Source organism: Cygnus olor, chromosome 16, assembly GCF_009769625.2.
Source record: "Cygnus olor isolate bCygOlo1 chromosome 16, bCygOlo1.pri.v2, whole genome shotgun sequence".
Classification (NCBI taxonomy): Eukaryota; Metazoa; Chordata; class Aves; order Anseriformes; family Anatidae; genus Cygnus; species Cygnus olor.
The window spans coordinates 6,604,839-6,617,478 of record NC_049184.1 but is presented as its reverse complement, the minus strand read 5'-3'; the positions used below and the strand labels follow the sequence as shown (position 1 = coordinate 6,617,478).

The 12,640-nt window shown below is 39.5% G+C and overlaps 1 protein-coding gene across 15 annotated transcripts in view; it reads left to right on the top strand.

Annotated features, from left to right (window-relative positions):
- SULF2 (sulfatase 2) overlaps positions 1-12,640 on the top strand; it is a 158,684-nt gene that overhangs the window by 138,845 nt on the left and 7,199 nt on the right. For all 15 annotated transcript variants that reach the window (XM_040575805.1, XM_040575815.1, XM_040575812.1 and 12 more), the window contains 4 exons: positions 482-689; positions 6,862-7,105; positions 8,944-9,040; positions 10,160-10,254. In XM_040575805.1, coding sequence (XP_040431739.1) covers positions 482-689; positions 6,862-7,105; positions 8,944-9,040; positions 10,160-10,254 — 644 coding nt within the window. The remainder of the gene's footprint in view (positions 1-481; positions 690-6,861; positions 7,106-8,943; positions 9,041-10,159; positions 10,255-12,640) is intronic.

The following is a 12,640-nucleotide window of genomic DNA, read 5'->3' as shown; positions in this document are numbered from 1 at the left end:
CTAGGAAAGAGAAGAAGACTTCTCAGAAAAGTTATTTCCTTTCTTGTAGAGAACACAGGCCTGGAGCTTAGCACTGTTTTAATGGCTTGTTATTGGCACAGATTCCTGCCAGCCTGCCAAACTCACTTGCAGGTGGGCAAGGATTCTTCCAACCTGTGGTAGGGCTTGAACTTCCTTGTTAGAGAAGCATAATTGGGGAATAAACCTTTTTGCTTGATGCCTCTGTATTTTTAGCTGTAATACTGATTTTGTTAACAAATTCCCATTGTTCTGCCTCCAGGAAATGAAATCAGAAACAAATACAAGAGTGTTTCAAAATGTTCCTGGTTTGTCTAAAAATGGAAGATTACAAGAAATCTGTTTTGCTGGTAGACAATGAACCCCAGCTTACTGTAATGAGGAGTTTCTGATAGATCACTGTAGCTGGCCATTAGACATTGCAGAGTTGAGACAAGTTTTAATGACCAAATCTTTCTTCCAGAAATGGCAGTGCGTAGAAGATGCCAGCGGGAAGCTCAAGCTACACAAGTGCAAGGGAATGCCGAACTTGGCAGGTGCAGGCAACAGCAAAGGCACTTCCAATCTTTTGCCCAAGTATTACAACAGGAATAGTGAAGACTGCAATTGTGAAGAGAATGAATACAAGCTGAGCCATGTCGGACGGAGAAAGAAGCTCTTCTCCAAGAAGAGTAAGTGAACCCACTACATCTTGTGTCTCTGCCTTACAAAATGGTAACTGTTCAAACACCCATACCCGTCCTGATTTTCATGGACATTGAGTTCTACAGATGTCATTGAAGGCAAGCATATTTACTGTGTATCTGCACATGAAGCAGTGTATTTCATATTGGACAATCAGATTTGAAAATATCTCAGTCTGTAGGAAGAGGAGTGTTTTGATCCAAAATAGAGTCCTATGTTTATTTCTTTCAAAAACAGGAAATGCAGTACACACTGAAGCGGCAAGTAGTTTAAACTTGCAAAGGCCTTGAAACATGAACAGTGTGTTATAGTGAGTACTCTAATTTTCAGTAGATACTGCAGTGCTTGGGGCTGTTACTGCAGTAATTTATTTTTAATAAGGATGTGTGTGCTGCTACAGAAGCTGCTCACTTCTAACATCCTTTTCTTATGCTCAGTCAGCAGAGCCAGGGCTGACTTTTAACCAGAGATCACATCCAAAGGGGATGACTCTGATTCTGGTTTCTTTGGCACAGATCAGGTGCTTTTTCAGAAGGCCCATTCCGCTGGCTTTGTTTTAAACCTGAGTCAGACTAACATCTATATTTGAAGTACATAGTCTAATTATATATTAAAGAGGCAAATGGCAGCACAGAATTACTGTTCACTTGTAATGTTTCTTTCGTCTCACTCCACAAATACAGGGCCTTAATTATTTAGCAGATTAGTCTTTCTGTATAATGACCTGGCACAAGCTTCAAACAGAGAGTTTAAATTGATTTTCTTCCATTATATTTGCCTTGCAAGCTGATTAGTACCTACTAAGCTAATTTTTAGTTGAAAAAAATTATTGGTTCCAGGATGAAATTACTCAACTATACTTGCTGTTTAAACATGTGGCACAGCAGATAATCTTTAAATAACACTAGAACATGTAGTTCAATTAACTTTTTTTTCTTTTTCCAAAGTCACAGAGAAGAAAGTTCAGACACAGGGAGTCAAATAACAGGAGTAGATTGAAGGCACTTAGGTGGGAAGGGGAAAACAATTTACGTGAGGACAACATAATGCTATCTGATAATACTTAACACTTACTTAAGTACTTTTCATTTGTGTTGTGCTTTCTAAACATTAACTAATTTTCGCAACATCTAGAGGAGGTGGTTAAGTGTATAATTACCGTTAGTTTATGTATTAAAGAGGTTGAGGCAAAGAAGCGAAGGTTGTGAAGATACTTTCAGCCAAAGGATTGGGACATCTTTTTCCCTACATTTGTCTCAGAAGAGGCAGAGTTTATGCTGTACTGTTCAGCACACTTCTCATTGAGCCATAAGGCATAAACTTCAGCAGCGTAAGATAGGATGTTGGCAGTCATGTTCCCATTGCTTGTATCTGAAGTAAAGCAATTGGCTCCAGATGCTTCATTTTTCCCTCTGCCCACATCCAGGGTGTGCCATACAATGGGAGAGTTTAGCTTGGACCTGTTGACACAGACTCTTGGGTTTGATATTGGCTATTCTTTCACATGCACTTACCTAATAAATCACATACCAAAAATAAACGAGCACAAAGAAATACAAATCAAGATAACGTGCCAAGGGTTTTCTGAACAGCTTACTTAGAAAGCTGGCTCACTGGATTGTAAATGGTGACCTGGGTACTGCTGATGTGCATGTGGATTTCTATGACCTGTTTCATGAGATGGGGTAAAGTGCAGTCTCTGCTGGGTTGTACAGTTCTGAGGGCATTTTTGGGGTCTACTACTTAGAGTTTGAAGAGTGCATGGGATCAGTGCTACTTGAATGCCAGCAAATGCTATCCATAAGATTGAACGATAGCTATACAGAAAATGGAAGTTTCAAACTGGACTATGTCAGTGTCAGGTCCACACTAATGATTTAGTTCATAGCAATGCTGAAGCCTTTGAAAGGAACACCCTGATCACTCCCTCCTATCATGAACAGTAGAGATGGATTTGCAGAGCAATTTTGATATACTCTAATCTACAGTTGTTTGCAGAAAACTAAATTGGATGCCCTGCTTCAGGGGCGCATCAAGAGTGTTGCAAACCCTGATGGTGATAGGAGGATTGGTCTTTCGCAAAGATTAAACCCAGCAATGCGTGGTGAATGCATGGCCTATAAGACCAGACTAAATTGCTGATAGAGGGGCCAAAGCACCAAATGTTTTGATAAAATAATTGCTTTCTAATGTAGGCATGGTCTAGATCCATTGTCACGTACACCATTACATTTAAGAGGCAAGGATAGTTCCTAAATTGGGGAAATTAATTGCAAAACAACGTCATGTCATGTGCATGCCTTTTGGGCCCTGGACAAGTAAGTACACAGCTCACCTGCAAAGCTGTTACCTGTTCTGCATTGCAGTGTCCTCTTTATTTCCTTTGGTGCGTTCTTATTTTTATAAAAATGATGAAATAAAGCTCTGCAATGGGATGGAAGTTTAAAGTAATAATGAGCGCTTAAAATCTTCAGCTGTTTGTTGTCTGTTATGTTTTTCTTGCTGTGGATTTCATCTCTTCCTCCTGTGACAAACAAGTGCATATGATTAAAGGAGTTATTAAGCTGCATGTAGAGAAATGATGATAGGCCACACAGATTTGTGCACAGAGTGTGTACAAAGAAGCTAGTACATTTTTATTCCAATTTTCATGTAATTTGTTTTTCTTTTGAAGTAGTTTCAATACTGTAGCAAAATGGCCTTCTTTGTTATAAAAAAAAAAAAAAAAAAGTGCCCAAACATCAAGTACTTTAAAGATAATGCATTTGAAGTATGATTTTTAATGGCAGTTGTGAGAAACTGAATGTATGGAAGTTTTTGGAGGTTGTTGTTTTTTTTCCCTCTTTGAAATATCCAAGAACACAGAATCAAAATAAGATTTCTAGAAATCTCTAGTTACCTAATGATCAAGAAAAACCTCCTCTAATCCTTTATCTGTATTTCTAGATGCTTGAGATATTTTCAAAAATTTGACTTCAAAGTGCCTAATTTTACTTTGGTCTTGTAGAAAAAGTGCTGCTTCTCTGCAGAACTCTGAGAAAATACGGAGACGTTACTGGGAAATGTAACAGAATTGAGGTGGCTGGTGGTGGACTTTTTCCTCATTGTCCACTGTACAAAAGCAGAGTTCTTGCATGCTGGTTAATTCCATCATCGTCGTGATGCTGGACAATGCATCAGATGCAAAACACCTACCTGGAATAAATGGTGACAGAAAATCCCAGGAGTTCTCTGGCTTCCGCTAATGTCCCTGCTGAGCAATCACGTTCCTGCTTAGGAGAAATGGCCACGCAGTAGATACAGTTGGTCACAGTCTTCTCAGCTATCTCTGAGATCATTTCCAAATGATCTCAATGTTAAATCATGATTCTGGCAGCAGCAAAATAAGTAATAAAGCTTGAGTGATGAGGAAGTGAGGAGAGTTAAATACAAACCTGAAGGCTGGGCATGTTTATGTCAGATATGAAACTTATGGTTTTATAATACAGCATTACCTCACTTTATTCTGTTGAATAATAATCTCAGATACTGCAGTTCGTGCTTGCTCTAGACAGTGTTGAAACTCGAGATGTTACCAAGTAGTTGTAAAAATTCAAGTGTTTGAGTCCCTAGACCATCTGGGGGAACTCTGGACTGGAACAGGCCTGTCCTGTCAGGCTAGAGAGAAGCCACGCGTGCCTGTCAAGTGATCCAGGGAGCTGAGGCAGGATGAGTGTGGCATTGAAAACTCGTTAGCTTTCTTATGCTGAAATTTCTCTGGACTCTATTTCCAGATTTAATTTTGAGGATATAATTTCTTAGCAGTGGCGGAGGACAAGAGGCACAGGGACTCAACTTACCAGAGCCAATCTTTAATAATTTGAAAAAGGAGAATAGGTATTTTGGGCAAAATATTTAACAGATCTAGATCTACTTTCTTTGTGGGTTGTATATGCAGGTAAAAGAATTGGAAAGTAAAACTGAAGCCTGGGGGAGGATCAAGTAATTAGACACTGGTATTTTTGCCTGCAGTGACACAGTACAGATGAATATTGAGCTTACTAAATATTTTAACCACTTCCTCTGAAAATGATGGAGTTTGGTACTAATCACGGCATTGAGTCAGCACTGTGGATAGCACGTTGTAATAATGCAAGGCCTTCATGAGCTGTCTCTCTCCAGACCAATTTGTTCTTTATAAGGCTGGATTAGGACTGGCTGCAAGGGAGGAGCAGCTCCTGGCTTCGAATTCTTCAGGGGCGTGTGGAGACGGCGGTTCCCTGCAGTTGTCTGTTGAGGTCCAACATGCTGGCTTGGCGTATTAGACTTGGAAGGAAGGTGAATTGTTAGTTGGCTGAGCTTAACAAGATGAAATGAGGGAACAATTAAAGAAATGGGAGTTTACACTTTGAATATAATTGTTAGGGTGTAGCTTTTTGGAACTTCCTCCTACTTTTGAAAAGATGGGAGTTTCCTTCTCATTTATTCAAACATTTCCTGAATGGGTGCCTGAAATGCAGTTGGTCTTTTTGTTGCTTTTTTAAAAATTTATTTTTTTCTCAGCTGTGACTCACCTGGCTTAATATCGGCTATAAACTTTGAGCCACAGGTGGAAAATGGGCTAAACCAGACAATCCAGCTGGTATTCTCCTTTCTGTGTGGTACTGATGAGAATTTAGGGCTTGGACCAGTTTCAGGTGGGAGGGGATGTTTGTTTCTCTTCCCACAGTCTACAAAATAGCCTTTGAGACTTTGTGATCCAGTTGGAATTCATGTAAGGCTTCTTGAAAGAAGTCAGTCTGTGTTAATGCCAACGCATGCCAATAGCCATGAATATTTCTTTTGTCAAATTTGGTTGTTCTACCTCCCATTTCTTTTCTTCACTGCTTGTTTTTGCAGTGGAGTTTATCCCTGAGATGAAGTTGGCTCTTCTGTGGATCTTGAGATTACAAGAAGTGTTGGTCTTCTCACGTGGCAGATCAGCTGAGTTTTCCCTTAGCAGGTTGCAGCAGGAGGTCCTGTTGTAGTGAGAAGTGCTGTGCTTCAGCTCGGTGTGAAGGAGAGGTGACCAGAGGAACCAAGAGGCTTGCTTGGTTCCAGCAACATCTTGGATGACTCCAAAGCACATATACACAGTAAGGAGTCTGGGCAGGGGAAGAAGAGAAGCTATGGTACTTTGGTCATGCTTTTTTCTCCAGGAGTGAGTTAATTCTGCTTAACATGAGTGACTGAGCGGTCACTGCAGTGAGCAGGAAATAGTCAGAGGTGTGAGCCCTCCTATACAGTAGGGAAGTTTAGATATGGATTCAGACTCCATAGCTAGGATATATTCATGCCACTTTAGACAAAACTGAAAAGGAATTGGGATTTGGGCCAGGAAAGAGAGCTTTGGAAAGCAGCGATGGCAATAAGATCACTGGGAATTTCATACTGTGATGTGCGGATTCATAACAAATGTTTCATTCTGTCTTTGGGCTGCAAACACAGAGGCAAACTCTGAGGGAGTGCATAGCACTGGTGGAGGGTAGTGCTTTTTGTAGAAACTTGCCGTCTGGCCTGCACGTGAGGAAAATAATTGCAAAGAAAATAATTAAATGTGGATAAAAGTAAAGATTCAAATATTAATCCCTCCCATTAAAATCAAGCATCTTGTCTTGAAAAAAAAGAGTATGGAATTGAGAAGAAGTTCAGGCTGAACACTAGAGTACTCCCTGTTGAAATTCGGGGTGACTTCTGGGAAGTGTTGAAGGAATACTGGCACTTACAGTAGATGACAGAATGCAGTTGAGAACTAATCCGCAAGGATGACCTGAGACCCTGCCGTCTTTAACTTTCAGAATTATTTTTTAAGGTGTTACTGCCATCTAGTGGCTCTTGGGGGAAGAGTAGAGTTTCTTTGAAAGTTGTTCATTCTCGGGGTGGTGACTGTACAAGCACATTCTCTTTCCCCTCTGCCATCCTTGTGCATTTGCACTCTATCTACCCCTCTCTCTCAGGCTTTAAGGTACCCATCAGGTAATGACATGGCAGTGCTGAGGAAAGCTGCAACAAACAGCATTTGTCATTGAGTGAATTCCAAATGTCATATTAGGGGCTGTTGTTTGCCAAGAACCACAGAGAACCAAAGTGTAACCTGCTGTTTCTCCCCGTCTTAATCCTTTTACACCCTTTTCTGTGCAGAATACAAACCAAACTATGTCCGGAATCGTTCTATCCGCTCTGTATCCGTCGAGCTGAATGGAGCCATTTATAACTTGGGTCTAGAGGACGGATACCAACCTGTCTTACCAAGAAACATCACCAAGCGACACAAGATGCAGAGGGCTGTTCCTCGTGAGGAGGAAGATAAAGACATGGCCGAATACAGTGGCACTGGTGGCATTGCAGAATATACAGCCCCTAATCTAATAAAAGTTACTCACAGGTGAGTAAATAGTGTATGTTTCTATAAACTTTTGCTCCTTGAGTGGCTGCTGTACATAAATGGGTGCATTACCTTTTGATAAGCATATTGTGTCCCTTTTGGATACCGTCTAACTTCACTAAAATTGTTATTCTCATCTGTACACACCTTTCAGTTTTGTTTTAATTTTGTCATCATGCACAAAGGGGCATGAAGATACTGAAGAACCACAGCGGTGCTTTTATGTCTTCTACACTTTGGAGACAGTAATCACTGATTAGTGCACATTTCCAGTAAGGACAAGTGAAACTCTTTGCAGCGTTGGTGTGTACACCTATCTGAAACCAGGAATGGCTCTACCCATATAAATCTCAGTGTGCAGCAGGTAACCCGGCCTGTCTGAAGATCAAAATACTCCATACTCCAACTGGAATATGACCCAGTTTCAACATGTCATTGTTTGCTTTGTATTTCAAATACAAAATCAGTCCCAAAGGAAGCAGCAGCATCACAGAGCTTCCTGTACCCAGTGCTAGGAAATGAAAATCTATGTTATCGATGAGGTTAGATAGACCAGGAGTATTGGGGAATGGAACATTGGAGAGAGAGGTGAGGGAATTGTCTGCATTCTAAAGAGACTCTAATAGTTAAAGGTTTCTCAGTGTGCAGATCCAGGGTCTGGTGATGTATCTTCAACTATAGTTGGTTCAGTGTTTAGTCACCCTTTCTACTTGTGAATTATGAGAAAATCCATCAATCACTATGGATTATGTGAATTAAATTGTTTAATGACTAGCTCGTGCAAATATGCGTGAGCCAGATAGCTGCTGTTAAAATCTGTGGTTTCCATTTGACTTCAGTTTACAGGGTTAGAGATTTGCTAATATGAGGAAACATACGTAGGTTGACATCAGCAGAGTTCTGCCCTCATTCCTCAGCTTTTTTGAATGTTCAGGACCCATAAATCACTATTTGTGCTTTTTTTCTGGGACATGTTAAATTGATTTGTGGTGCTTTACTGGGTGTATCCCAGCCCCATACCAGGAACTGTCAGGAAGGTTGTGCGTAATTCATGAGAAGTCCCCAGGAACACTTGCAGAAAAGAAGGCAGTGGGATAACATGCGTGAGGTGGTTTAAAGAAAACAGAGGAATATTGAAAAAAAACTCAGCTTTAATTTAATAAATAATCATTCAAAAATAACTCCATGATATTTATTGACCCCTAATAAACTTGTTGAGCATTTATGTCTTTTTTTTTTTTTTTTAATCTTAAATCCTGGACTTCATGAGAAGTTACTGGAACATGAGCACTTAAAGTTGTTGGAGGGTATTTTGCCTTTGAAGTCAGGGAGCTGTATTTGAAAAAGTTTATCCCTTTTTTAGAAAATCACATTTTTTTTTCTTTGTAGTATTATAATACATCTTATAAAGAAGTGCTTTCTCCTACCCCTGTATGTCACTTCATTATGCATAGGGAAATTGCTTCTGAGTAGTGCTTTCGGTACTTGCTAGTTAGTAGAGATTATCTATGTAGACAGCCTAATGTATAAACAAGAACTCTGTGCAGCACAATTTGCATATAGAAATGAAACAGTCAACAGGTTCTCTTGATAGGAATATTGTCCTTGAATTTTTTGCCTTCTGAAAAATGCCCATGGCGACTCGAACCCAAACTTCTTTCCTGGCTAGTAACATACTCTCGTGTTCTCTTGAATGAACATTGTTTATTTTGAATTCTGAGTGTCATTTCCAATCTGGCTTCTCATGTGTCCTGGAGTTGTGCTGTTAAAATAGCACAGCAAAAGCTGTTTGCATCGTGTGTATCTACTATAATAAACATTGTTTTTTCCATGGCCAGGTGCTATATCCTGGAGAATGACACCGTTCAGTGTGACACAGATCTGTACAGGTCACTGCAAGCTTGGAAGGACCATAAACTTCATATTGACCATGAGGTGAGTGATGTTACCAGTCATACATTTTCAGCGTGTCTTTGGCCTAGTTTCCTGTGGGCTGATAGGATCATGCTGACTATGTTTGTGTCTGTCTGCCTCTGTGTGTCTTTGTTCTTCCCTGGAACCTTTTGAACTTAGTGGTTGATTTCAGAATAGAGATTTCATAGATAATTAAGTTGCTACAAGTTTGTGAAGACAAGATAGTAAGTGGAGGAGAGAACTACAACTTAAAGAACTGAGAAATGGCATAAGCCTTATGAGATAAATGAGAGAGACTTGTAAGTCTCACTTCTGTCCTGTTGTGTTCCTGCTTTAGGATCACTGGGCTGGATTCTTTGTGTATTTTTTGTGAAATCTTTGTCTGCTGTCTATGCAGCCATGGACTTCTATTAGATTTGTGGTCACTGTTGTCTGATGGTAGTTGCATGGCAAATTCTTTGTTCACACTAGATGACTTCATTTTTTCTGCTGTGTAAGGAGTCGAAGTGGAAGTCTGTAATACCCATCTGAGTGGGCTACGCTGTGCATGAGCTACACTGAACAAAAGCAGGAGTTTCATTTATTGAAGGTGGTTAAAAATAAACTATGCGGGTGGCACAATTAAATTAACTGCTAACGTACATCCCATGTGGCCAGACGTTGCTAGACTGCCATGTAAAAGGATGGAGGTTTACTGCTTTTCTCTTCCAGAATCTCTGAAGAGGGGACTTCAAAGCACTCCCTCCCCATCCCCTTCTCAGGTTCCTAACAGGCCAAACCTTTAAGGGCTTCATTTTCCTTTGGTAGCCTTTCGCCTTTGCAAATATGCTGAAGAGGAAAATCACAGTGGAAATGGAGTGTTCATCTGTCTAAGGCTGTATGGCACCCTCCCACCTTGCTCCCCCCAGTGCCACATTCTGCTTTCACCTTCAGTAATCAGAGCAAGCAAATTGTGACCCAGAATTGCCCTCCTGCCTGCAGTTTCCTTTTGAGAAGGTAGCTAATCTGAAAATGCTTGTTAGTGGAGGAAGTTATGGAAGGTAGCAAGAAAGAAGCATTTGATGGCAATATGTTTGAGAGGGTTAGAATAAAATTAAACTATGCTGTAATTTTTTTAACCTGTATGTTTACTTTTTTCAGATTGAAACGTTGCAAAATAAAATAAAAAATCTGAGGGAGGTGAGAGGTCATCTGAAGAAGAAGAGACCTGAGGAGTGTGATTGTAACAAGATAAGGTATTTTTGGTGTACTTGTGAGTAGTTAACTGTAGCTGATTTATGTCTTCACAGGAGAGATCAGAATCTGTTTTAAGTGGTTTCGTACCTGCTATACTCTTGTCTAATGCTTTCTGCAGCTGTCCAACCCTCCTAAAGTACAAGGCCCACCTTCTGCCAGGCAGGAGTTTAATTGCCTCTGTGTCAACTGATGTATGTAAAATGCTTTTAAACCAGTAAGTTATGCTCTTGTACTGAAGATGTTGCTATTAGATACTAGAAATTAATATTTTTAGCTGCAGGCTTTCTTCTGAAAACTTGCTTGTCAGTATGGTGCAGTGTTACACAAATCTTTCAGTAAGAATAGTGCGTAATGTATATGGAATAAAGGGGTGGTCAGATGAGAGACTTTCTTTCCATTTGGTTTCTTCAAGGCCAGATGAGTTATCACATAGCATATAGTTCCTGCAATATTAAGCAGCTATGCCAGGTAGAAGCAGCAGGAATTTAACAGTTGGTGCAGAGTAACTGTAATTCTGTAGCCACCACCGACTTTGTGCAACAATTTTTTTTTTCCCTGATGCATATGATTTCTGGATTTTAAATGCAACAGGCAATACTAAAATAGCGATTGTGCATTAAGATCTCTGCATAGTTGGTTTCTCATAGCCACATATTTGCAAAATTGCTGTGAGATCAGCTCACTGATTGCATGGAAAGATGGTTCAAGCATATCTGAAACGTTCTAGGGAGCAAGTTCTTGCTCTGCAAATAAGCACAGCAGAAAAAATCTTACAAAATCAAATGTTAACACAAACAGAATTTGCCCCTGAGAAAGTTGATGGAATGCAATAGTTCAGTTGGAAAGATCTTCAAGTCTAACTGCCTGACCACTTCAGGGCTAACCAAAAGATAAGCTTATTATTAAGGGCATTATCCTTAAAGAAACCAGGAGCAGTTGCTCTTTGATCAGTGATCACAGAGCAATCACTGAGGCTGCAGTGAGGCAGATGTTACCAGGAGTACAGCAGCCACAGTGGCAGTACGACAAGAAAAGCTGTACTCAAAACCATAAGGCAGCTCTGCTATCATTGTCAGCTAAAGTAGTTTTCATTAAGGAGCTTCTGTAAGAGGATGCGGATGATACTTCTCTGTCTCATTGCTGTAATGGAGGTACAACATAATCTAGTTTAGTTTACAGACACAAGGTACATAGTCTTTCTGGCCCGTGTTGATTCTGTAATGCAGCTTCAGCAACAGATCATTAAAATAAGCAGAATATCCCTTTCTTAGGTTATGCCAACCCAATGTACATACAAGCTATGGCATAAAGTACTTAAAATTAAACCCGTATAACTCTAAATGACAAATCCCCCAAACTTTGTCTTAACAGTTTTGAAAGCAGTGTATTATGTTAACAACCAAGTTTATTTGATACATACAAAGATGAAGTTATTTTTACAGTTAACATAAAGAACATTACGTTTTTCACATCCGATATAAGAAGCACTTATATTTGTGCATAGCATCATTCAGATGAATAATCCCACTGAAATCAATGAAGGTAATAACCTGAGTTATATGTTTGCAGAATTGCATTGAGCGTAGCATTTCAGACTAGTTAATGATATGTACAGTATCTATGCTAGAGAAAAAAGTTGACTGAATTGAAGATAGATAGTTCTTTAATAATTTTATTTTGTCAATTTGCTATAAGGATTAAATTTACGTAAGCTCCCAGTAGCATTTGTAATTTAAAAGATTTGTTTTGTTTCAAAGGGAATTTTAGTCTGACAATTAGAAAAATAGCACTTACTGAACTTAGTTTGCCTTTGCTTATTTGTGTGGTTAGTAAGTATAGTGAACTGTATTAGTCAGGAAAAAATTGCCATTGCCTAAGCCTATTTTGTCCTTTTTTTTTTTTTTTTTTTTAACTTTGCAAACTACAAAGAAAGGAAACTTCTGCGAAACCTAGTAAGAGCTCTTGAAGACAGTCAAAATAGTAGAGCTACCCAGCTAGAATGTGTATGTCAACTGCCACCCTTCATATCTCAGAATACATTAGATACTGCTTCTGCTTGGACAGTCCCATCCGGTTTCAGTTTTCCTGGAACTACTAGCTAGTAGCAGTGGAGGGGGAAAAAAAAAAACTCTATGAGGTACAAGTGATGCTTAAATTATTTTGTTTGGAAAACAGCAGGAAGGTGGTATGAGCTTGTCATCATATCCTCCGAAAAATTAATGAATATTCGGTTGAAGAAATCTCATAATTGAATTATAAATCTACTGATTTTATCTGCCCCATGTAGGGAAACAGGAAGTAATGACAACTAAAATTGAAAATTGCAACTGGAATCATCTGTAGATACATAGTGCAATACAGTAGCAGAGCACCAGGTGTCACTAT